The sequence below is a fragment of the Pygoscelis adeliae genome, unplaced genomic scaffold (assembly GCF_000699105.1).
Source record: "Pygoscelis adeliae isolate BGI_AS28 unplaced genomic scaffold, ASM69910v1 Scaffold63, whole genome shotgun sequence".
Lineage (NCBI taxonomy): Eukaryota > Metazoa > Chordata > Aves > Sphenisciformes > Spheniscidae > Pygoscelis > Pygoscelis adeliae.
The window spans coordinates 4,411,160-4,437,253 of NW_008824414.1; the positions used below are offsets into that span (position 1 = coordinate 4,411,160).

General features: G+C 39.4%; 1 protein-coding gene across 1 annotated transcript; it reads left to right on the plus strand.

Moving 5' to 3' along the window:
• Nucleotides 1-119: 119 nt before the first annotated feature.
• RBL2 (retinoblastoma-like 2) lies at nucleotides 120-25,120 on the plus strand. The gene is made up of 23 exons (XM_009320847.1): nucleotides 120-224; nucleotides 367-414; nucleotides 1,232-1,362; nucleotides 2,574-2,774; nucleotides 5,012-5,076; nucleotides 9,270-9,398; nucleotides 10,309-10,469; nucleotides 10,575-10,639; nucleotides 11,386-11,572; nucleotides 13,509-13,675; nucleotides 14,344-14,453; nucleotides 15,381-15,484; nucleotides 15,861-15,998; nucleotides 16,472-16,636; nucleotides 17,199-17,310; nucleotides 17,972-18,244; nucleotides 18,729-19,003; nucleotides 19,567-19,743; nucleotides 19,918-19,989; nucleotides 20,368-20,482; nucleotides 21,588-21,790; nucleotides 22,231-22,395; nucleotides 23,192-25,120. Exons 1-23 carry the CDS (start codon nucleotides 120-122, stop codon nucleotides 23,360-23,362), a joined length of 3,339 nt encoding a protein of 1,112 aa, XP_009319122.1. The 3' UTR covers nucleotides 23,363-25,120.
• The last annotated feature ends 974 nt before the right edge of the window (nucleotides 25,121-26,094 follow it).

Here is a 26,094-nt window from a genome sequence, read left to right on the forward strand (position 1 = left end):
CGTCAGAAATAAAAGCGACCGTACCGCCGTAGTCTTTCCGCTGTCAGCCGTTTAGCTGACGACTGTAGCACAGCCACCTCGGCGACCGGTGACCGGTAGCTGTTCGATTGCCCACGTAGATGCCTTCAGCGCCATTACCCTCAATCGGGTTTTGCGTGAAGGTGGCGCAAAACTTCGTGGGCGGTTACAGGCGTGCGGGTTTTGTAACACCGTTCTTCGGAACGGTAACACGAAGTGACGCACCCGCTTTGTTCGGGAGACGCCTTTTACCGGCTGGCTTCTTAAAAATAAAGCTGGCCCTTACGATAAAAGCGCGTCCGTCTGGAGTCACGGGGCACTCGCTAGGGCTTCCCGTTCCGTACCCAGGCAGCTCTCGGTGCAGAGCTGAAGGCGGCCTCGCAGGCGTGGAAGGCGGTTAGTCCTGCGGTGCGCGGGGCCGTGCGCCCCGGCCCCCCCCGGGGAGGGGGCAGCGTTCTGCTCTGAAAACGCCTCTGTCGCGCAGGCTGCTCGCAACCGTCGGGAGCGGGCTGAGGTCAGAAGCAAACCTGCGTTTTCCCCGACGGTGTGTGCTCATCTGGCCCCTTGATACCACGTAGCCCAAGAAACGCACAGCGTCGAATTCCGTGTTCTGTGCCCCTTTTTTTACTATTTTCTTTTTTCCCCGTTAAAACGTTATTTTTTAATCCAAGAGGGAGAATAAGATTTGAAAGGTTTTCGTTGGAATGGGTTTCTGTTTTTAGGTACCAGATCGAGTAATTGTTCTGTTGTGTAATACAGAGAAAAATGGAAACTATGTTTTTCTGTTCCCACTGTCTGTTCAGGGCAGGAGAATGCCCTGACAGCAAGGCACTGCAGCTTTTGTATTTTTTTCCTAACGCCAAGGCAATACAAAATGTTACTACAGGAAAAGAGGAACGCTAAAAATATACTGTTAAACTTTGGGTCAGGTATGAAATTTATAAAGGTAACTAGTAACTATGTAATTTGAGTTTTGACACAGTTCAGTCTTAAGTATCTGCTTGACACCTGTTTTTCTTGTAGTTAAAGAACGCAAAGTAGCTCAACAGAACTTGGAAACAAGGAATCAACTTTGTCACTGGTAACTTCATTCGTTTAGGATGTTCTACCCTTCCGGAAGTTCTGTCTCTTTTCTTGGTGTTGGGCGCATAGCTGAATGCTCTGCTTTTCTTTCCAGTGAAGTCTTTTAGATGCCTGATGTTTTAATTCACAGGGAAATGATCTGCATTGGCTAGCGTGTGCCTTGTATGTGGCTTGCAGAAAAGCAATTCCAACTGTGAGCAGAGGGACAGCTGAGGGAAATTATGTATCCTTAACCAGAATTTTGCGCTGTTCAGAACAAAGGTAACTTTTCTTTTTTGCTAATTTTTAAATGCTTACAAAATCTCGAAGACTGCTTATCAGCTTGTGAAGTTTTAGCAACTGAGAACAAAGGCTAAACGTCTTTCTTGCTTCCTGCTTTTAAAGATAGAATTTATATCATCAGAATCTTTGCGTTATAGCTCATTGCCACAGAAGGAGGACGGTTCCATTTGGTCCTTACTACGTTGTAAAAACACTGGTTTTCAAAATCAGAGATTGCCTTCCCTCACTCAAAGGAGAAAGAAACCCGTCCCTGAAGAATAGTCTGGTTTTGAAGAGTGTGCAAAGTGTGAGCTTCTCACATGAGAAACCATTTTTAATTGGCTGTGGAAATATTTACAAAATTTATCTTTTTTTTGTAAGAAGACTTTACTTTTCACGTGTTCTTGCCTTAGGAAACTAAAGTGATGTCAGAATCTGGTAAACAAATGTGTATCAAATGTTTATGTCTATAAAGTAATGAAGAAAAAATTCCTGAAGCAATTGACTTTATTTATCAGCAATCTGATTGTTTTGTAACAATTTAGTAGATTGGCAAAAAAAAAAGAATGTTCTTGTGCACTTTTTTCCCCCTCTCCTTTACTGTCGGAGCATTGCTATTGGTTTAAACAATACAAAAGTGTTCCTTTAAAACCTTTTTTTTCCCAAATCAGAAATTCAGGGAATTGAATAGTTTCTGTGATCTGAGTTATCAAAGACTAATAACGTTGAAAAAGCAGGTGTAGCTAAAGGAGTGAAAAATAAATGAAAGCCAAATTTATGAAGTGTAATTTACTGAAACTTTGGGTTTTTTCATACTTTGTAGAATCTTCCTAGTATTGTAGAACTCAGAGTTTGTTTTATTTAAGTTAATAAATCAGTCAGAAAGATGAGGGAAAACTGATTTTAGAGTAATCTGACTGTTGGAGCCGATTGTGTCTTTGTGAGAAAAAGCCAAGAACTGCGACTACGTAGTTAACGCAGTCATCAACCGAGGATATAAAAATATTTTGCGAGCTGTCTGAGCTCATCCTCGTTTATGGGTGAAGGACTGGCTCCGAGTACGTTGTCGTGTTTGCAATACCGCCATTTTGTCAGTAGTTTGGGAAGTAGAAATTGCACTTTTGTTGTAAATAAATAAAATGTATAGTGTATTTCTGAAAACAACAAACAAACAAAAAACGTTTCAGATCTAACCCGTTTGGTATTTTCAGCTTGATAGAGTTTTTTAACAAGATGAAAAAATGGGAAGACATGGCAAATCTACCCTCCCAATTCAGAGAACGAACTGAGAGATTAGAGAGAAACTTCACAGTTTCTGCAGTAATTTTTAAGAAGTATGAGCCCATTTTTCAGGACATTTTCAGATATCCTCAAGAAGATCAACCTCGGCAACAGAGAGGAAGAAAACAGAGGTATGTTTCTGTTATTTCCAGACCAATTTTAGAGTATTGCTACTACAAAAATATAATTAAGTTGCTCAGTTGTGTTAGTTGTATTTTTGACTGTAATTTCATAGTAGTTCGTTATAATATCGAGGTTGGTCTGTCTGTCCTTGCTCGCAGTAATTTTTGAATCTTTTTTTCAGTTTGTCAGATCTGACAGGGTTCAGGAAATCCCAAAGCTGTTAAGTTTCTGTGATTTGGGGGGCAGGGGAAAGGGGAGAGATTAAAATCAGCCTGTAGACAAGAGAAATATTAGTATTTCTAAGACGGGAAAGGCTGGAAGATTTGATCGTTGTACGATCAGTATAGCCTCAGTAGTTCAAAGAACAACTCAGCCTGTTTCACTGCCTAGTAATTCCCCCAGTTTTCTTCGTAGATGTAGATCTTCTGGGTGTTTTAACTTTATAGCAGAAGCTTTATTTCTTTGTTACTGTTTGTATTAGGAGTGCTGTGAAAACAGTGCCCTGGCCGCCTTTTCTGGTTATTCTGATCTCAACAAGATTTCGTCTGTTTGTGCCAGCACTTAACATGGCTTGTGATTTCTCGTGGTAGTTAGTAGAGATTGATTTATTCCCGTTCATTATTTCTTTCATCTTCGCTACTGTGAAGTGCCATTGTCTGGTTGCTTTTGTGTGGTTTGTTTGGGGCTTTCAAAATTATTTTATTTTACTTTTTCTAATACTTACAGGTTATTTCTTAGTTGGGTTTTTTGGCTTTTTTTTTTCCCTTGATGTTCTTGTGACCGTAACATTTGTAACCAAATATATTTGAATCTATAATAAAAGGCAGGATTGTGCCTAAATGATTTTGTTGGAGAATGCAAAAGGTGAGTAAATTGGAATTGGACTATAGATGGAATAGAATTATGTATCTAGATGAATATTTGCATATAATCTTGAAATTAAAATATACTGCATATATAATTCTATGATTAGAAGAGTAAACCCTGCTAGTTGGTTAGCTTGGATGGTAAGGTGTGAAGTAATTTTGAAGATTAAGTTGGAAGATGATACTTACTAATTTTTGTGTGAAATGTATGTTAATTTTGATATTTAAAACCATTCTTCACATAACCTGATGGAGGATGAGCTGCGATATATGATATAGCCCTTCCAGTGGTATGTTTTACGGAAACAAGGAATGATGTCGTGGAGTTATAAAAATTGGTGCTAGGGGAGGTTTGTTTGGTTTGGTTTGGTTTTTTTAAATACATGCAATAAATACTTGAGCATCGTTTCTGATTTTTTTTTATTTTTTAATTTTTTTTTTTAATTTGGATAAGTTGATTACTCTTGTCAAGATTTTTCTGTTACCAAGAACACAAACCGAACTTACTAGCCAGAAACGTGAAAGTAGGAAGGAGATTTAGGAAATCTGTCCAGTGTGGTGTATGTAGTAGTATTAAGAAATAATAAATCCTTAATAGCTGCAAAATTTTTGATTTAAAAAGGGGCCTTATGAATGAGTTATATTTTATTTGAAAGCATTTTAAACAAAGACCAGCAGAGGAACTTGGTTCTAATAAACATTTAATATATTTCAAAAATCTGTACGCTATCTAAAAACCTATACAAAATGCTTTACGTTAGCACACAGGTGACCCTCTCGTGAACACACGGTTCTGAAACTCTTGCCTGTACTGAGTGTATTAACATCATTAACACGCGGTGTAATGCATTCCTCCAAGAACATGTATACATGCTTATATTACCCAGAATGCTTATGAAGAAGGAATTTCAGCTCTGGCCCTCAAACTATTTCGATTGACTATATGTGCTATTTGTTGTATGAAGAAGCAGAAATAACATTTTCTGTAGATTTTAAATTCAGATTGTTCTTTGGAACTAAGATCATACTTTTGCCTTAAAAGAAAACATTTAGGCCAGCCATGCTTAACATTAAATTTACAGTAATTTTCTGCTCAAGTCTTGGCCTATTTCTAATGGCATCTGCTGCGTTGGACTGCCGTAGTGACATTTGAATCGTTACATGCAGACTGAGACTGGGGTTCCGTTTGTGTCCGCACTAAACCAGCGTGCGGCTTTCTTTATTACCTTTAGTCAGGTTTTTGTGGGAAGGGTTTAAGATTTTGGCTACACTGTAGTAAAGCTTCATTCTTTTAGAACGAGTGAATGTTGTATGATGTTGTATCAGTTTTAATTCATTGAGCTTACTGGGCGTCTTCCTGCTGTATTTTTCCCCAAAAGACGACAACCGTGTACTGTGACTGAAGTTTTCCAGTTTTGTTGGGTGCTGTTTGTTCATGCGAAAGGTAAGAGATTTGAAAGGGGTTAAACACTGCACACCTGGTTTTGTTAGTCATTATGTTATATCAATCCGTAAACACTGAATGGGTGCAGATCTCCCTTTGGAGAAGGGACCTTCTCAGAACAGCCTGAAGGAATGTATTCTGTCTTAATTTCCCCAGCTGTATGTTTTACCACGCTTCTAAGGTAAGCTATATGTCTAAATAGTTTGGTAGATTTTATGTGGAATATTTTTACAAAGTTTCCAGTATTGTGAAGATTTATGCTGTAATTCCAAGGGAAAAACTAGCTTAGAACTTTAGTGAATTCATACTTAGATGTTGTTGTAATTAACATAAGGTGTATATGTATGTTTACTAGGAACAAAGAATATTTTAATTCCTCCTAAGTTTCCAGCAAGGCTGAAAATATTTAATGAATTTTTTCCTACGACCTAGTAAAAATTTGTCATAAAACTCTAGGTGTGAATACTTTCACGCTAGTATCACAGATAGCATCCTAATTCTTTTGATAGCCTTTTTGCCCCCTTACCTTTTTAAAAAATGAGCACACAGCAACTGTATGAAATAACCATATGCATTACTAAATAGGTCTGCATACACCTGTCTTGCAAGGGTGATTTTCTCTTGCGTTTTGGACACAGCAGTATATATATAAACGCTGGCTCTCTTGAAGACTCAGATCCCTTTGGAACACATAAGGGGATCCTCTGTTAATATGCTTCTGTAGAAATAATGCAATGAACAGACAATATATTGCAATGGAGATATAACCTTTATCGTAAGTGCAGCCTTAAAGCTAATGAGAATAGTAGAGTATTTCAGCAGTTTTTCCTGATAATGATTGATGGGAGAAAAAGCCACAGGAGGGAACAGGATTAAATCCTTATTTTAGGCTTAAGTTGTTCAGTCATATCACGTATAGTCTAAAGTCTTTCCTCATCAAACCTGCGTCTTAAAGTTTCTGCATACCTAGGGCTTTATTCAAGTACTGCTTGGATGCGTGTTCACTGGGAATTCTGAATAAGATAGTGTTTTGAGGGAAATAAAGACAAGATTTATATTCCTCACTGAAAGAACATCTTTGTAGATTCAGGTCCATTGATAACTTGCAGAGACTTTTTGTATTTTTTCATAAGATAACTTCTAGTAGAAGAAAACTAATAGTTTAATTTCTACAAGGGAAGGATAAAAGGAATTTTGTTTTGGTTTTGGGATGTGTGATGGGGTGGTTTTTTTCCAATTGCAAAGTGAATCAGCGTTAAGATTCCTGCAGTGTGCTGAGATTTCCTTAATTGGCTGCTTTTGAGGATAGAACGGAGTAGGCTGTCACAATATTGAATTATCTGGCACTAATTTTGTTCAGTACAGATTAGCCTTTCTTTCTACACTGTACCACATTGCAAGGGGTTGCCAGCAGCTCCCTTTTGGAAAAGTTACTGGCAATATTACTGGACCCTCACCATCACATCTTTGTACGGAGATCAAGAAGGGTGTGGTATTGCACGAGTGCTGTACTGAACGCTGTACCTCATGTAGAAGATGGCTTTTTCCAATAGGCTGCAAATTCCACTCTACTGGGGAAGAGAAATCTTTCCTGAACAAGTATGTTGCTCGCAACCCTGAAACACAGTATGATTTTCATCTTTTTTTTTTCCTTCTTTTCAGTCCAGAACAGCTCTCTCGAGCAGTATGAAATAACCTATTCATATTCCACTGAGTCCAGAGGAGAGTTAGTACTGTACTTTATTTCCAGTCAGTCAGGACTTTACTTCTTTAGCACAGTTAGGCACCTGAGAGAGAGAGTAAGTAGGTCAGTCTGAAAAATCACAGATTTTTCTTTTCCCTTCTGTAAAATCCCCACTTCTATGAGCAGATTGGACAGTTGACAAGGTGCAAAGGGACTTTATGAGCCTTCCTATTGCTAAATTATTGGTGAATATGTTTGAGTAACTCCATCATCAATTAACTACCTGTTGATTAGCAAGCAGTTTCAGACATACAAATTAACTTTGTAGAGAATACCATGTTGATAACCCAGCCAATTAAATTTTACAAGAAAAAGGAAAATTTACAGTAATCATAAACTGTAAAATTAGTAAGTGACTAGTGGTAAATTTATTAAAGTGTGGCAGCACAAAAATGGCAACTAAATGTTGACCATTTAAGGCATTAAATATTCACATTAAGTTTTGTTCACTGTGTGTTGAGGGTTGGCAGTAATCCTTATCATGGCAACCGCACATCAGTGGCAAGTTCAGGCTTGTCTCTGTGATATTTCTGCAAGCCTGAAGATCATTGCATTCAGTTTCTGCACAAATGCAGAAAGTACAGGTCTCGTTCGTACCTTTGGTATACACTGCAAAGTAAGAGAGCGACTTTGTTTAGCGATACTGCAATTCTCGCATACTATTTGTAAGAATTTATCTTTAAATTCTCTATCTTGACTCTTTTTCTTTCTTTAAAATGGAAATGAAAAAATATATCTCTGCTGCACTGAGATAACTATTTTTTATTATTTGGTACTAGGTTGGGAAAGGGAGTAGTAAGCTATTCTTTGAAATGTCATTAGCAAATCATTTGTATGAAACTACTGGTACTGTAAAATTAGATTTATTTTTGACTGTGCTGACAGTAACGATTGCCATGCTAGACTTCATGGTTATGAAAGTGAACCTATGTTACGAGAGTTACTTTAAGAGTTTTATTGATTAACATTTTGCTATTGTATTTAGGACTTTCATTGCTTTGCTGTGAACCTTTCATGATTTGGAAATAACTGAGAAATGTGTACAGTTAATTCAAATTTCATGTAGGCTTCATTATTTTAAATAGGTCCAATTATCTGCATTCCAAACACGGAATCAGAAAGTTGAATATAAATTTGAACGAACTGGTACGTTACTGGTAGAAAAGTAACAGCATAATTTAGAAAAATTCTTTAATCATATATACATTTTGATGTGTTCTAAGTGAGTTTATTACCGTATGATAGATTTCTTCAAGGACTTAAAACTGTTCTTCATAGCGGGCTCAGCCAAGTGGTTTGGAGCATACCTGAAAAAAAAAAGAAGAGTAGAAGAGTTGTTAGTATTGAAAGAGTGACAGAAAATCATGCTGTGCATATAAATTCATGGAATTGTGATTTATGGTATTAATTAATGGTACAGTTTATTTTACAAGACTGTTTTTAGCTGTGGCCATTCCTCTAAAGAAATATCATAAACCTAAGTGAGTTCAGTAGAGAGTAATGAGTCTGAATATAATCTCTGTGAAAGGTGATAAAAGAGTGAAGAGGTTACAAGGATTCTTTTCTACAGGAAGATGATAAATAAGAAATACTTTAGAGGTATATGAAATAAAGCTACCTTGTAAACCAGATCAGAGGTACGCACTTTAACTCTTTTGTGAAGCACAAGAGAAATAAAGTTGAACTTATTACTGTTTATAATGAGCGTGCCCCCGACAAAATTTTTGTAAAGAAAACAGATTGGTAAAGGAACGTAATCTCCTGACTTTGAGTTGGATATTGAGTCATTCTGGAGAATGGGGGGAATTGAGGGAGGGGGCAGTGCTTGCTTTTACTAGGACATCTGAACACTTGGGTCCAGCCTAGCAAAAGCCGAACTTCTTTGCAACACTTTACAGCAATGCAAAATTGGGGAAAAGGAAAGTCTCAGTCGGAACGCGCTCTTCCCCCTTATACGCCTTTAGAACGAGATTCTGCTTCAGGCAGGTGGAGTAAGAATCTGTTGCAGGATGTAACACTGCCAGACCGTGGGGCTTGTGTTGCCAGAGTTATGGTAACAAATTCTTCTTCCGTGAGGCAGTTTGCGTTATACAGTTTATGCTGCTTCAAGTTATTTATGCGCTGATTAATCAGATTACTGTGAATTGAGGGAGCCTGCAATATCATGTTTATCAACAAATTAGTAAGGTCTGATTTCAAAACAGCACAGTGTGTTTGAGTTCCTACACAGTTGCTGCTGAAAACATATTTTACTCTTATATTTGCTATATTTTAGTAAGCGTGTGTCTGTTTTACTACCTGCGTTTCTATCCAGATATTTAGTCACCAAAGTCTGTGTTTCCAAGACTCCATTATTGATTGTAATTCAAATATTAACAGTTCCTTGGTTAAAGGAATTTTGAATCTATGCTAATTTTAATTAACCTCTTATGTGTTTCTAACACTGAAGGTAATTTTCCTATGATCAGCGATGACTTGGTCAATTCCTACCATCTCTTGTTATGTGCTTTGGATCTAGTGTATGGAAATGCTCTCCAGTGTCCTAACCGTAAGGAACTTCTGAACCCTAATTTTAAAGGTATGTTGAAAAAAACTATCTATCTTTATCCAAAGTCTGCAAGAACTTCTAAGGCTACTGAAATTAGTATGAATCTATGTGGCAGAGAATAAGGTGAAGAATATTGATTTGAAATACGTGGGAATTCGTATTTCCTATATCTGGCTACACAGATTTCTATTAACGTAGTATGTAATAACAGACTACTGAATTTCATCAATAATATAGTAAGTCAAGAATTTAATTTACTATGGAAATACCATTGAAGGAAGTTCCAAAGTAAAAATTTCAGTTAATGACATTTTAATGTCAGTGAAAGGGTGCATAATGACGCGGTCATTAGTGGACGCAGTCAGACGGGAGAGTTCCCGTGAGGCAGCAGTTTGGAAAGATCCAGTGGTCGAATCCGAGAGTGGCAGCTTTGTTTCTCTCTCATTTCTGGATTGCTGCTGTTCTCTTTCTGAGAGAGAATGGAAATGTAGGTTGACCTGATAACCACAAATGCAAATGAGTAGTGAGGTTTCCATTGAATTTCTGATGTAATTCTTTCCAGACTTATACTTCATTTTTAGTGCTGTACAGTATTCGCATTTACGCCATAGTGGTTCAGATGTGAACTGGGACCGCCCTCTCAAGTTTATTTGAATAAATGTTCTAGTTCACAAGTGTTTGAGTGATTTTCTATCAGAACTGATATTTTTAATTTTTATTACTCAATATCTAATTTTTTTAAATCTCCGACTCAAAATTGACTTTTGATAACCTTATCAAATTGAGTGGGCATTATATAATTAATAATTCTTTCAAGGGATCTAATTAGTTTACCATTTTAATTTCACGCTACCTAGACTATATAGCATAGAATTTAAGTTTAATAAGAAAACAGGATATGGATTTGCAAAATTAAATAATATAGTATTCTTAACTGCAGGTCTACCTGAAGACTTTCATAGCAAGGATTATAAAGTATCGTCTGATCCTCCCTGCATCATTGAAAAACTGTGTTCATTACATTATGGATTAGTTTTAGAAGCAAAAGGCATAAAGGAACATTTTTGGAAGCCATATATTCGGAAGCTTTTTGACAAGAAGGTTGGTCAATAAATCTGTAATGTAGAAAAATTTCTCCTTACTCATTACCTTCAAAACCTTTGTAAGAACTGAAATGTCCATCCTTTGTTCTTAACTGTCTTACAGCTTTTAAAAGGAAAAGATGAAAATCTGACTGGATTTCTAGATCCTGGGAACTTTGGAGATAGCTTGTGAGTCACTGTGTTCATGGTTTGGTTTGCATTAGTATCCCTCTGCAATACAATTGCGCTTGCATTATTACCTGTATCTTAACAGTAACACTAGCTAGTTGACTTGTGTATTTATTAATGTTCATCCATGACATTGCATTTCAGTTCCTTTTCTTTGAGGTGGTATGGTCTGAGGCATAGTTGAAAGAGGAATGATTCTTCAGGATGGTGTCACTTGATGTCTGCTTTTATTCTTACGTTTCCTCGTTGGTGTGTTTTTGGTTTTTTTTTATATAACTCGAAGTGTTAGTATGAAAAAGATGTGGGAGCACATTGAATGAGTGGAAAGTGGGAGGGAAAAATTGGGTTTGGTGGTATTTTTTTATTTAGAAACTGAGAGATGCTTATGAGTAGGACTTATTTTCTTTTAAATGGTATGAAAATGGTAAGCGTAGTTTATGATGATGTGATGCTGCGTAAGTTTTGAGGAGTTTCCAGCCAAATACAAGTTCTCAGCATTTTATTATGTTCCTCTGCAGCTATACTAAATGGCAAGCCATCAGATTTAATGGAAAAATAACGTCCTTGCCACTGTCACGTTTAAGATACCGTCAACTTTAAAGGAGCTCCAACACTTAAGTCAGGGTTAAAAGAAGTTCTGAAGTAGACTTCCAACAGGCCAGAACTGTGTTCATTCAGTAAGCAGGTGAACAAAGCACTGTCTAAATAAAGGGGGGGTTGTATCTGTCTTTTCCTTTCTGCTGTAGCAAAGCCATCAACAAGGCCTACGAGGAGTACGTTTTGTCAGTAGGAAATCTCGATGAGCGAATATTTCTTGGGGAGGATGCAGATGAAGAAATTGGAACTCTCACAAGGTGCTTAAATACACCTTCAGGAATGGACACAACTGAAAGAGTACAAGTGAAGCATAATTTGCAGCAGCACTTTGACAGGGTGAGTATGACATGGGCTGTGCTGCTGTTTTTATGTGGAGAATGAGTTGAGTTATTCTCTGTCTGATGAAGAGAAGCAGCAACTAAAAAATTACCATCTTTATTGTTTGAGGGGATCTGGGAGTGTACACAGCATAACTGAGTTAGATTTTGTAATTGATTAGATATGTTGTTTACTTTTGGGGTTTTTGGACAGAATTTCTCCATGCATTTGGGTTTTCTTTGATTAAATCCAGTATAGAGAATATTTAGGTAACTAACCTAAAGAGGTATCTTCAGGTAAATCTTTAGGTGAAGATTTTCAAGCACACCAGAACAGGCAAGTCTCCACGGTTGTTCGGCAGGTGCTGAATTGTCCTGCAACTGCTGGGGCCCTCTGGAGCTGTCTGTCCAACTTCCCCTTCCCTCTCATGTCTGTCCCATATGCAGAGTGTTTTGGTTAACATATGCAAAGCTGCTCAGCGCTTTGCTCTATGCGTAATTTTTTTTGTTTTCTTTTAATGGATATGCTTCAGGTGTTAATATTGCATCTGTTTACAGTTTTAGTTAAATCACTAGGGAATGGTTTTCACCTTGCTTGCCTAAAAGCATGATACATAGACATTAAAATAGTATAGAATATGGTTTTTAAGAGGATAAAGAACACTACGTGTTTCAGAACAATAAAGTGAAGACCTATAAAATTATCAGGGCCTTCGAGCGACTGGAGTAGCTTTTGAAAAACAGGCACTGGCTTTGAATGCAGACATACATACCTGTGATTACAGAATATCAAAATGTTCCTGAAGATGGAAAAGGTATCTTAAAGGAGGAAGGCCACAAGACAGGCAAATAAAGAAGGATATAAGCTCTATTAGCAAAATCAGATTACAGAGAGCAAAGGTGTGAAACAGTCTAGATCGCTGGAATAGTTATGTGATCTTTTTCGAGAGTGAGAGCTGCTTAATGGCTTTCAACGTTCTTGAGAGAAAAGATCAAAATAACCTTATCTGCAAAATCAGTGCAAGTAGCTCATTCTTCGCTTCTGATCTATTTAAAAAAATAATCAACCACTGTTTTGCTGGCATAGTTCTGGGTGCGTAACTCTGGTAGGTTTCTGTAGTGATGAAAGTGTGGCCTGTAAGACAGCAGCTTGCAGCTGCAACGCCTGTGCTGCTGCACGCTCCGGGCAGTCCAAGGCAGGGCTGGGGGAACCAGCTTCCCTTAGGGTACGGAGACAGAAATGAAACACTCTTAGGAGCGTGGGGGGACAGTGGGAGGAGTATTGGGAGCTGGACTTGATGGTGAAAAGACTGCAAAATGTAATGTATTCATTAAAATAAGGAAAAATTTATTGGTTAAGTAATGGTGTGCTTAGTTAGAAGATGCATCATTTTTGCTGTACATTAATTGAAGGAACATCCTTCATGTTAAATTATTTTGATATGATGGATTGAACTGATGCAAATGAATTAAAATGCTAATTGTTACGTTCAGGAGGACTTTTAATGTAAGACTTAAAGTTGCTGAAAGGAAACCCTGGCTCAGTACACTTTTCCTATGAGCTACAGCTACCTTTGGTACTCAAGGGATAGGAGGGGACTGCTGGGGTTTTTTGGGGGTTCTGCTTGTGTTTGTTGTTTTTTTTAGGTTGGCCTAGTTGTTTCACACTTCACTCCCAGTATCTGCATTTCAGTGTGAGGTCACACCCTCTCTGTTTATATGTTTGTACAGTACTATTTATTTGATACAAACATCCAAGTGACGCAGATAAATCTTTCATTGCTGACTATTATCTGAGACATGAACTAGTTTGGGCTGTTTGATTCCTGGTCTTTTCTTCCAGGCGTACATCATAACACAGGGTAAGAAAGCATTCTACAGACGCTTCGAGGGCATGTCCTGTATCTAAGTTTCATAATAATGTACAGGTATATGCCTATTTTTTGTCTTTTCAGTCCAAATCACTTAGGATTACAACCCCACTTACTGGCCGCAAGTATATTAAAGACAGCAACCCGTACGTGACACCTGTTTCCATAGCAACATACAGTTTGAGCCGCCTTCATACGATGCTGGCAGGACTGAGAAATGCCCCCAGTGAAAACCTGGAGCAAATACTCAGGTAAGTGTGATGTTTAGCTAACCAAATCATTCTATTTTTCAAATAGTTTTAATAACAAATGTTAATGCTAAACAGTGTAATTTAAAATGCGAGGCAGTCTTGAAAGGTTCTGGAGTAAAATAGGACCCAGAGAGACATTTAAATTTCAAAAGACTTCACTGTCTTTAATGAGACACCTTTGTCCTTAAGAGATCGATGGCTGTAAGAACATACAACATTTTAAACACAACAGGTCTGAGCTCCTCTAACGGCAAACCGCCAATTCAAAATTTTCAAGATTTTTCTTCTTCCTACTTAGCAAATCTCACTACCTAGCAAATCACTCCGTACTGTAGGAGATTTGAAATAACATTTATTCTCCATGTAGATAAACTCTTGCCTCAGGTACAATATATTTTTAAAACAATTTTTATATCATGTGAAAAATGCTGTTTTTTCCCTGATTGTGGAAAGATGTGCATATTTACTACAATATATACAATAGCAATAATATGCTGTGGACATCTTACAGTGCATATGCAGTTAGGCACATAGGGGTGTGTTTGTATTCCTATCCAAGACGTTTATAGTTTCGTGCTTTAACCATACGATAAAAATAGTTGTAGATTTTTTTTTTCCTTGGTCTTAGTAGGAATAGTATGTTGAAAATATTTAGTTTTTATTTCCAGGGCGTGTTCCAGAGATCCGTCTCAATCTATTGCAAACAGAGTAAAAGAAATGTATGAAGTATACTGCCAGAGCACGCAGTCTGAAGGAGAATTCAGTAATTTTTCCAAAGGTGGGAAACATTTTACTTAAGCATTTTAATTCTTATCTGTATGTAAACACATTTATCTCTTGTAAGTAACTTACAGTTTTACTTCCAGGTTATGCTTTAGCATGAGAGTCTTTTTTCTGTTACTGCTGTCTTTTCCTGGTATTCTTAAGGCATGGCAAATTTCCACCCTGCATGCAACTTTGTAATCAGCCTTAGCTTAAATCACTGGAATGTGATGATACTTCTGGTTCTACCGAAGTGAAACGAAAAGCACTCTTAAGGGTACCGCTTTTCTCTCCATTACAAGACTAGCGACGGCATGGATTTCTGTGACGGTACCGAAAAATCTGCCTAACTGCAGTCTTTAAAAGTCCTACAGCAATTTTGGCTTACATACATGGATGGGTTAGTACAGATATTATTAAAATCCTGCCAGTATAAACACAAAGTATTATTTGCAAAGCTGTCAAGCTTTGTGAAGCACGTGAAGACGGATTAAAACGTAGGAAGATGCTCTTGACCACCTTGTTTCTTAATAGGGCCTTCCTTACTTTGTATTTGTTCTTGTCAACATAGTTGCTTCAGTGTTTTCTGTTGCGCGGTGCAAGTTGGATCCATATAGGTATACTTTTCAAACAGTGTATTTTCTAAGCTTGAAATATGTATATTATATTATAGCAATTTAAAGATTGTTCTTATATATGGTGTTTCCATCAAAATCTGGGTTCAGTAATAAGTTATTCTGCTCTGCATTCACAAGTCAGTGCCGAGTAGGAGAGGGATTCCTACATTAACCTTACATTAACTGATTTAGTCCTGAAAGTATTGTAGCCACGGCAGCACAGAAATCCACACAAGCTCCCGAACCGTTGTATCTCTATAGCTTAAGCTATAGAGATACAATTCTTTTATTGCCTTTCACGATGTTTCTATTTAAAATTCCTGCAGATGTTGCTAGTAAGCATTTTCGTCGTGCTGAGGTGCTATACTACAAGGTCTTGGAGTCAGTCATTGAGCAAGAGAGGAGGAGATTGGGAGACGCCGACTTATCTGTAAGGAAAACTAATCAAGTTGTACCTCATTCTTAAAGTTGGATCTACAAAAAAGGAAAACGGTTGTAGGGCAGAATAGACAGCTAATTAAAAGGATCATAAATCTCTGAAAAGTAGCCTGTAAGTACACCTGAACGGAAGAAAAAGTGTACAAGAAATCATTTGTGTTTGCAAACACAAAGGTGTATGAAATTTTTAATGAGTAAAGATGGCTTGTTTTGGGTTCTGTTCTGCCTCTTTCTTACAAAATAAGTAAGTCAGTCCTCTTTTTATACGGTTGATAATCTTGCTGTGGAGGCAGAATAGAAAGCATTTTCCTGTTCTATAGTTACACTGTAAATTAATATTAAAATTTGCATTTTAATTGCTCTTGCAGGCAATACTGGAGCAAGACGTGTTTCATAGGTCTCTGCTGGCATGTTGCCTTGAGATCATTACCTTTACGTATAAGCCACCTGGAAACTTCCCATTCATCACTGAAATATTTGACATTCCAGTTTATCATTTTTATAAGGTAAAGTGTTTGACAGCTAGAAACGCTTATCAAGTCATGAGTACTCTATTGACTTCTACTAAGTAATCTCCTTACCTAGACCTTAACTTCCACATTAACCCTTCATCCTCAGCTTTGCCCCTTTGGAAAAATGTTACCCAAGTGTCTGTCGTTCCGGGGTGTGTCTTGGGCGTTTACAAATCGAAATACTGTTAGCAGTTCAACCCAGGAGCAGTATCCAAGTATCTAGATAGTAACTAATGGATTACCATTTTCTCAGGAGCCACTGTTGCAGCGCTTGGCATGTTTGTTTGTTTAGAAAGATACAAGTATCTGTCTTCTGGTAAACTGCAAGACAACATACGACTGAGTCATCGTAATGCAGCCTTAATATTTCTAATGGCCTCTTCTTCCTCGAAGATCAGGAATTCTTTCTGTAAGAAGAAATATATGAATCAAGTATATTATGTTGACCATAATTATCCACCTTACAGGTAATTGAGGTTTTCATTAGAGCAGAGGATGGCCTTTGTCGGGAAGTAGTAAAACACCTTAATCATATTGAGGAGCAGATCTTGGAAAGTATGGCATGGAAACAGGAATCCATATTGTGGGACAGAATCAGAGATAATGAAAACAAAGTTCCTAGTTGTGAAGAGGTGAGCACTTCTTTGTGTGTTTTACATAGTTTTCCTCGTCAGACGGGATGGCAGAGAGTGGATGTTAATACCCCGAAGGAGAGGCTTTACCTGTCCAGATTTCAGTTTCACCCTACGAGCCCATCAGTGCAGAGAAAATAGTAAGTGTAGCGTGCTCTGGTCTGTTCAGGGCCATCTCTGTAGAGACACCCACAATGGAGACACGCAGCCGAGATGATTCTCACCCAGTATTTGCAGAGCGCAGCAGAACAAGGAACAAAACGAGCAAGCAGGGAAGGTTTGGACCAGTCACACTTGAAAAGATTACTAGACAAGAAGGAAGGTGGTAAAAAGTACAGGCTTTTAATTGCAGTCACAGAAAGATTATTACAGTACTGTATCTTCTAGAGTAGTACCACCACTACAAAATTTTAGTTAGGCTTATGGTAAGTTTTTCAGTGTCCTTGTTTTTATTTTTTTCCACAGTTTTTCTGTTCAAAATTTGTAGTGTGGAAGCTTTTAAAAATTTGTTACGTAGTCAATCCGTGATACAGACACTCTAACAAAAGTATAAATATTTTAGGTAATGCCACCTCAGTATTTTGAGAGATCTGCTGGGAACAGTGTTGTAGGTTCACCATTGACGCCAAGACGAATAAACGAGGTTCGCGCTGAAACTGGAGGACTAGGAAAAGGTGAGACTTTTTTAAGCAAAACATACTTATGCTTCTTAGACCAGGGCTTCAGTTTTTAAATCTAAGTAAGTGGTGTACAGCAAGGAACCTGCTTTAATGCCAATGTGCAGTTAACTGCAAACACATTTGTAAATGGTATTTCTATTGCAACTCACGTAGTTAAGTCAGCTGTCTAAGACCGATGCATTCGTTACTTCAGCGTGAACAACATACTGGTTTGGTAGGGCATTTTCAGGAGGTTATGTATATGAATAGCATGTATGTATGTACACATATGTATATGTTAAATAATATCGATACACGCACACTACTTATGTTCTAATCGGTAGCACTTGAACAGTTTGCTTTATTGTTATACCAGAATAGAAGCCCCACTATATATTTAGTTACGTGAAGTCTCAAACTTCTTCTCTGGAAAAATAAAACATAATACAGTAGCCTAGAAAAATATTAAACACAGCATTATTTGAGACTAAGTCATCTCTAAAAGCAATCTGTAAGCCACAAATGTAGACATAAGGAATTTTTCAGAATGTTTCCTGAAGAGCTTTGCATGACGTATGTTGGTTCTCATTAGATTTCTGTCACGTATTTGTATAATAAGGGATTATACAACAAGCGTTAAATACATATATATGTGTGTGTGTGTTTTAATCCACAGGCCTTTCATCCTCTCCAACTACCCTGTATGACAGATACAGTTCTCCTACAGCCAATCCTACAAGGAGAAGACTGTTTGTTGATAACGATAATACCTCTGACAGTGGAACTCCAGTACGAGTTTCCCAACAGCCCGTGGTAAATACGGTGCCTGTGCAGAGCATGAATCCCGAAGCAATGTCGGTAACTCCGGTGCCTGGCCAGACACTGGTTACAGTGGCAACTGCCACCGTAACAGCCAATAATGGGCAAACCGTTACAATACCAGTGCAAGGTGAGAGAAAAGCAACTGTAGAATTATTCAGGCTCGTTCCCATCAGAGTATTAACACACAGTAGAGGGGAAAAGGGGGAACAGTACGCCAGCGGAGAAAAAAATATGTTTAAGGATTTCTAATTGGGAAAATTGTATGAATAGATGAGCAGAATTTAGAGACAGAACATGTACAGCACAAGGATGTTCTGCCTGCCAACATCTATTTGTAAAACTTACTTAGTTATTTCAGTACGCCTTCCTTCCTGAACTAGCACAGGATGAAAGTTGCATCAGTATCAAAAACTTAGTTCAAGTCCATTATCTTCTTGTCTCCTTATGACGAAAAGTCCAAATATTTTGATGAAACAATTTCATATACAATATACTAAATATATAGTTATAAGCAACTAATAAAAGAATTACCCAATTGTGAAAAAACCCCAACAAACCCACAACCACCACCCCCAACTTGCTCGTTTCAGACTCTTTTTCTTAAATTACAGGTATTGCCAATGAAAATGGAGGAATAACTTTCTTCCCAGTCCAAGTAAACGTAGGCACCCAGGCTCAAGCCGTCTCCGGTCCCATTCAGCCTCTCAGTGCCCAGACTCTTGCTGGTACCCTGAACACTCAGATGACTGGGGCAACACTGCAGCTACCAGGCCAGTTAACTGTTCAGCAGATCTCTCCTGGAGAGCAAAGACAAACCCAGCAATTTACCACCGCCACGTCCGTCAGGCCGCGGAAGATGGGCTCACTTTCACTCTTCTTTAGAAAGGTAGTTTTCAGTCTAATTTGTGCTTTGCTGAGTTTGTATTTTGGTAAGCCTTCAGCGATTTTTAAAATATGGACTTAGTAAGAAGAGAATATTCAATTTCAAAGTCAAGCTATACCCTTTGTCTCTTCATGGACATACCTGAAGAGTAGTTTTCTTACGCAGGCAACTTCTCACTAGCAAAGGAGTAGACTATCGCCACAGGCACCAGGAGTTGTGAAGTAGGTTACGTACTTGGCCAGCAGGTACTTAAAGGTGTCCATTTTCTTTAAGGCTCTTTAAAAGAAAGAAATTCACCTTTGAGACACCCTGGTTTATTCAATAGAGTGGTTTCTGCAGGCTATGCAGTGCCCTTCCTGCGCTCAGGATAATTCCTATGTTTTCTTAGCTTTAATACCAGTACTGGAAACGTCTGTGTCTTGTAAGCAAAAAAGTTAAATTCAGTTATTCTTCTTTTAGCTCATCATTTGCACAAGTTGTACAGTGTGTGCAAGTCTGAACTACCCTTTAGCTGGGTACAAAAAGCAGTATCACTATGGCCCTAAGCACAGTCTCCATTTCAACAGGTGTATCATTTAGCTAGTGTTCGTCTGCGAGACCTCTGTGTCAAACTTGATATATCTGATGAGCTGCGGAAAAAGATCTGGACGTGTTTTGAGTATTCCTTGGTGCACTGCCCTGAAATCATGATGGACAGACATTTGGATCAGCTGCTGATGTGTGCCATCTATGTAATGGCTAAGGTAAGGTGAATCAAGAAAAAACAACCAACCAACTTCTTTAAGACTTAATAATCCAAAGATTACGATTCCTCAAAAAACCCTCAAACCAACCAACCAACACACTCACAACAACCCCCAAACAAGCAAAAAAACCCACAGAAAAACTATTAACCTTTTCTGTTCGTCTACTCTTAGGTCACTAAGGAAGACAGATCATTTCAGAACATTATGCGCTGCTATCGGACACAACCACAAGCCAAGAGTCATGTAAGTACAGTTAGTATTAAACAATGAGGTATCTGGTTTATTAAATGCCTTAGTTCTATTTTAGGAATGGATCGCTTTTTAAAGTAACAGTATTTAAATTTAATGAATGCAGTCTGTGAGCCATGCTCCTCAGAAGACAGCAGTCATATCCAAAATCCAGCACTACCGGAAGCTTTTTATGCTAAACTATACCTAAAATAGAAAATATCTTTACTTAAACCCTAAGGGGGCAGTGCCTATTGGATGATACTCCTCTTAGGAGGCTGTATTTTCCCCTTAAGAAGCGATTTGATACCACAATGAAGTTTATTGTTTCCTAACTATGTAACTGCCCATCTAATCATCCTTCCTTTTTTATGCTCCTCTTTTTCCCTGCAGGTATATCGGAGCGTCCTGATAAAAGGCAGGAGACGACGACGCTCCGGCAGCAGCGATAGCAGTAGCCAGCAGCACTCACCTACGGACAGAAGCAAAGAGAGAAACAAAGAAAGAAGTGAGTGAGTCTAGATTCCAGATGTTTGGTTTTAATTCCATTTTAAAGCAAGAGTTGGATTTTGTGTCGCCCCACCCCAAACGGTTCCTTCTTTGGTAAACTTGGACACAATTAAGAACATATTGATAACATTTAAGAGTTGCTGTAACTGAAGCTTAATATTACGCCCACTTTGACAGTTTTGAATCTACCACCGCATGAGCTTACCTTAAGAGTTTACCACGACGGCTGGCCTGAACCCTGAGTTCAGTTTGTACACCAAAGAACATGCCTTTGCAGAATGAAAAGGAAATCTGTGCTAGCCTGTGCTCACAGGTCCTCTTTCACTTATAACGATCGTGGAGCTGCAGCCGTTTCTTTTGCAGTAGCTGGCTGTCTTCAGAGATAGGAACAAACCAGCCACCCACAGCATCTCTTGTAGCTTATCTGACATCTCTGAAGATTCTTTCCTTGATATTTGAACTGACACATTTTCCTTGAATTGACTTTTGTAACGGAAAGCAACTAAGCGATGCTGTATATTCCCTACCACCAGTTTTCAAGATATTTAATAGATGACAGTATAAACTGTAGGTATTAATGTTTTCTGTCACGGAGAGGTGGCAGGGAGAGGGGGGAAAAATTACATATATTTTGCAACTTCCCACATTAGACCAGCAGGAAGTATTACCAAGCCAACTATTTCTACTACTAGCTGAAAAAGACTGCCACTCTGCATTTGAAATTGTGCCAGCTGGCAAGAAGAAAGAGCTACTGCTAAAAGTATAGCACAAAAGCCTGAAAAATGGAGTTTTAGCTCTGCTTGTATTGTGATGAAACTCAGCTTATGCAGAAAAGCTACTTGCAGTTTAGCCAGTAAGAAGTTAAATGTCACATGTGTTTCTGTACACGTACTCAGCAGTTTGTTGATCTTTAACAACATACTGCTTTTTTGTATGGGAAGATGCTAAGGGAACAAAATTAGCATCGCTGATACTGACACCAGATTCATGGTCACTGTGCTGCAATTTAAACGTCTGGAACGCAGTTTCTGTATGCGGCTGAATGCCTGGAATTCAAGCGGTTGAAGTGCGTTAAACAGGAGAGATTGCTCTCACCTTCACAGCTAGCAGAGACTCCAGCCCCGTGATGCGATCCAGCAGCACCCTGCCTGTGCCACACCCCAACAGCGCTCCCCCTACTCCAACCCGACTGACTGGTGCCAACAGCGACACCGAGGAGGAAGAGCGAGGTGACCTGATACAATTCTATAACAACATCTATATCGAGCAGATTAAAGAATTTGCCCTGAAGTATACTTCAAATGCAGTAAGTTAAATTCTGTGCTTTTCATTAGTAAACAGATTTTTTTTTTTTTTTACTGTGCATGCAGTACTCTCAGCTAACCTCACTGCAAGCAAATTCAGTATTTTTGTGACAATAATTTCACTTCAGGACATACTCTGCTGCTGAAAGACTAAGCACTTCCGCTGCCTATTTGCCGTTTCCTCCTGTATGAAATACACAGCACTGCGCAACGTCATCCGCCAGCCTCAGACAGGGTTAGAAAAGTCAATAATAAAAAAAATAACCCTAACCTGGCCTAATAACACGACAAAACTTGCATCTGCTCTAAACACGTATGGTATGACATCAGTGGAAAAAAACCCTACGGTGTGTTTAAGATGACCAACTTACAGAAGCCTTGCTGTAGTAACACCCGAGATCAGATACCAACCGTTGAACGATTTTCATTTTCTCTTGAGCAGACCGATTCCCCCCCGCTCTCGCCCTACCCGTTTGTAAGGATTGGCTCCCCTCGCAGAATACAGCTGTCCCAGAATCACCCGGTGTACATCTCGCCACACAAAAACGAGTCCGCTCTCTCGCCTCGAGAGAAAATATTCTATTATTTCAGCAGCAGCCCATCTAAGGTGAGACTAAAGGGTTTTAGTTTGCTTTTATAAATCCGTAATGCTACCTTTTCTTTTTGGTCGTGAAATTAGAGAAGACTCTGCAACGCACCTTTCTGCTTACGTTGTTTAACGTACACTTTCTCACCTTACGCTCTTCAAACTGTCAGTTCAGGTATCTAAGAAGTTGTAAAGCAATTAGGTGTCCAAGCTACTTGTGTAGCTGTAAAAGAAGTTACTCTTTGTACTGGTACACCTGAAAGCCTCGGGAGGCGCGGCACTGGTACCCTTTGCTTTCAGGTAACAGGTGGGTTACTTGGTATGGAGACTGTTCAAAGAGCAGAACGTTAAGTACAATCGCGTGCTCTGATCGACCCAGTGGGGGAAGAAAAACCTAAATAGCTCTTAACATGAAAAGACTTGCCAGGAGAATATGTAACAGGCTGAATCCTGTGATCTCCGCTCACTGAGAATGAAGAAGTCTCTCCTGAGAAGCATCTTCATTCCAGATAGGAATTGTTGCATCTGTGGCGTAAGATAAGAGCCGTAACTATGGGTGGAAGGCCCTTCAGCTCTGCGTGTGTTGAAAGAAGCAGCTTGCTTAGGTCTGAGTAAGACTCTAGCACACAGTAGCGGAAAGACGAGTACAGTGATTAAAAAGCTTAGTCTGTCACAGGAAGCACTATGTACCGTGCAGATTTCCAGAAATAAAGCGTATGTAATCCCGCTGTAAGCAATTAACAAAAGCTCACTTTATATTTTGGTAGTCACAATAATGAGAGAGAATTCTACTTTTTTTTCCCCCTCCTCTCTCCAGAGGCTAAAGGAAATTAACAGCATGGTTAGAACTGGAGAAACTCCAACCAAGAAGAGAGGCATTCTCTTAGAAGATGGCACTGAAGCACCAGCTAAGCGCATCTGTCAGGAGAATCACACTGCTCTGTTAAGACGACTGCAAGATGTAGCAAATGACAGAGGGTCTCACTGAGTCCAGGGTTCCGGCACAGGTATTCCCTCGCTGCTGCTCCACTGGGCCGGGCTGCTCAGCGCACCACATGGATTCGCCAGGCCTTTGCGAGTGTCTTCAGCCAGGCTGTCCTCTCCCCACCCCACCGCCCTGGTCGTGACCCACCTGCTGGACCGTGCCGAGCCTTTCGGCTTGTCGGGCAGGGGCAGGAGGAGAGCCTCCCACAACGCCCGGGACGGCGAGGATACACTTCAAACCCTGCGACCTGACCTCACCCCATGGTTAAGCTAATCATAAGGCAAGCGATCCGTCTCCAGGCTCCGGCTTCGGAAAGCAGCTGAAGAGCTTTTTGGTGCTTGGAGAACACACCCGTGATACCTGTTGCAAGGTAGAAAGCTGTATTTAAATCTGCTTGCTCTAACCAGTCCACTCACACTGGTTTTATCAGTGCTTTACCATTTTCATCTTTGGACTAGAAAGGTATGTGTGTGTCAGAGCTGGGAGCACTGCCCCAAGATAACCACATTCGACGGCGCCTTAGTTTTACGGTAATGACCTCCACAAAAATAACGACTGACTCACAAATAATATCCTAGCAAAGTCCAGTTCTGCTTGGAAAGGGAAGATGGGAATCATCTTTTTAAGCCCTGAAGGAAGCTGTCGGAATGGATCCTTTCCATACGCAGGATGTTTCGCGTGCCCCTGAAACCCATTGCGTTGTTTTGCTTTAACCTTTGGGCACCTTGTTGTGTAAAGGTAGACAATTTTGTTTATGCATTGTTTTTAGCTGTGCAATGTTTTAAAGTGAACTCATGTTCAAAAGGTGGCACTTTGGATAGGGCTGTGAAGCATCGTTTTTAATGCAGATTAGTTTTGCTGTATATTTGCAATGGCACTTTCTAAATGTGAATATTTTTTTCAAAGGCTGACTTCAGCTGTCTTTCTGTATTGAAGCAATTTGACTTTGTATTTATTTTCAAATTGACATCCCATAGCTCCCCTCGTCAGCAAACGGCATTAAGAATTCCTGCTAACTTGCTGTAAGGAATGCGGGAAGCTAGGGATGTTTGCTTTTTTCAAGGAATTTTATATGCTTGTGATGTTTCTTCAGATCGCTTTTCTTGAGAGTCGGGAACCGGCCACCTCACTCACTCACCCAGTAGGAGGACGGTGGCGTCCATCTCTCAAAACATATACTTAGCTTTTTTGTTTGTTTTTAAAGGAGGGCTTGGGGGGGTGTTTCTGGTTTTTTTAAATGGACTAAATCAGGCTGCCTGGGAGAAATCTCTCCCCTACTAACAGGATAAGAAAGGGGTTGCAGCTATTAGACTTCCTAGTTGTTTTCATTTGATGTAGTTCCGAAACACCAGGAAAGCATTCAACATACTAACCACCGGTACGGCGCAGCGACGTACTCCTTTTCAACGATGTAACCGGGACAGCGGTGGCGCTAATGAGAAGTGTAGCCCACGCGGATTCTAGAAGTTGTTGCAAGGAAGCGAAAGCAAAAGTTAAAGCCGCCATTTTTTCAGTCATTCCTTCTCCTCTGAATAATGGGAAAATTTATGACTTAATTGCACCGTACATTCAATTAAAGTAGAATAAGAGCATCTTTCATTCTTACCTGCATAACAAAAAGGCTGAAGTTGAGAAATTGTGTAGATGTTCCTGTAAAAATATTTATGAAATTGTCAGACAATTGTTACTCTCTACCATTTACATTACTTTGTATGAAAATATTGCGAGTGTATTTTTCAATAAAGAATTTATAAACTCACAATTTTATGTCCTTGTATGAAAAAAAGCACCGCATGTGCAAAGCTAAAAATAGTCTGTAGCTCTCAAACACACACTAGGTGCGACCAGGTAGCGCAATAAGAAAACATCAAAACGATCACAGAGCCAGGGCCGACAAGGCACGTGATATACCCGAGGTTCCAAGAACTTCAGTCAAACGCTGCAATTAATGGTTTGGGAAAAAAAATAAGTACAAGAACCACACTTACTTATTGGTCACACAACAAGGAAAAGGATTGACGCTGGCGCCAGCTCAGTCATCGTGTTTGTTCTAAATGCATTTCCTCCTGTTGCTCTGCCAGAACGTGGCACAACGGAGCCTGCAGAGGGACAGGGCCAAGGACCGCCTTTGCCGGGGAGTCTCGCCAAGCGCAGCCACGGGCTCCCAGTGCTGCTCGTCTTCGCGGAGGAGGAGGAGGAGGAGGGCAGCTGTCTAGGCTACACAGCGGAAGAGGACCCTAGAACAAAAGCAAGCTGGCACGGCTTCCTTGCAGGAGCTTTTCATTCAAGTTCTCACACTTTAATCCGATGAAAGCAGAATTACTTTCATACATACTAGCCTACGTACTCATGTTTGAGCTAAATTAAGGGAATTTCTAAGACTTCTCAAGTAAGTTGTTAAGAACCTGGCAGCCAGGTACCGTACTTTTACAGCTAAGCGCGTACTGTTTCCCCCTGCGTCTTTACCTAGTGGCCCTAGCACTGGGTTTCATCAGCTGCTGCTGTTTCTATCCCTTTCTGAAACCAAGTTGTTGAGTAACCCTCAATTGTAAATAATTAGTAATAGATGTACAATTTGTGGTTTATGCTTTGAGACAAATGCCAAAAGCGCTACTTCAGAGGTGTTCCGACGGGAAAAAAAATTAGTAAGTAAACATGATTAAAAAAAAAAAAACCAGCCTCAAGTGGTTTCAGAACATTTGTTTCAAGACTTAGAATAGTTTGGTTGGAAGGGA

Coding starts and splice junctions, on each gene's coding strand:
- RBL2 (XM_009320847.1), top strand. CDS start 120: ATGCCTTCAGCGCCATTACCCTCAATCGGGTTTTGCGTGAAGGTGGCG. Junction 11,573..13,508: donor TGCAGCAGCACTTTGACAGG/GTGAGTATGACA, acceptor TTGTCTTTTCAG/TCCAAATCACTTAGGATTAC. Junction 17,311..17,971: donor AACTGGAGGACTAGGAAAAG/GTGAGACTTTTT, acceptor TTTAATCCACAG/GCCTTTCATCCTCTCCAACT.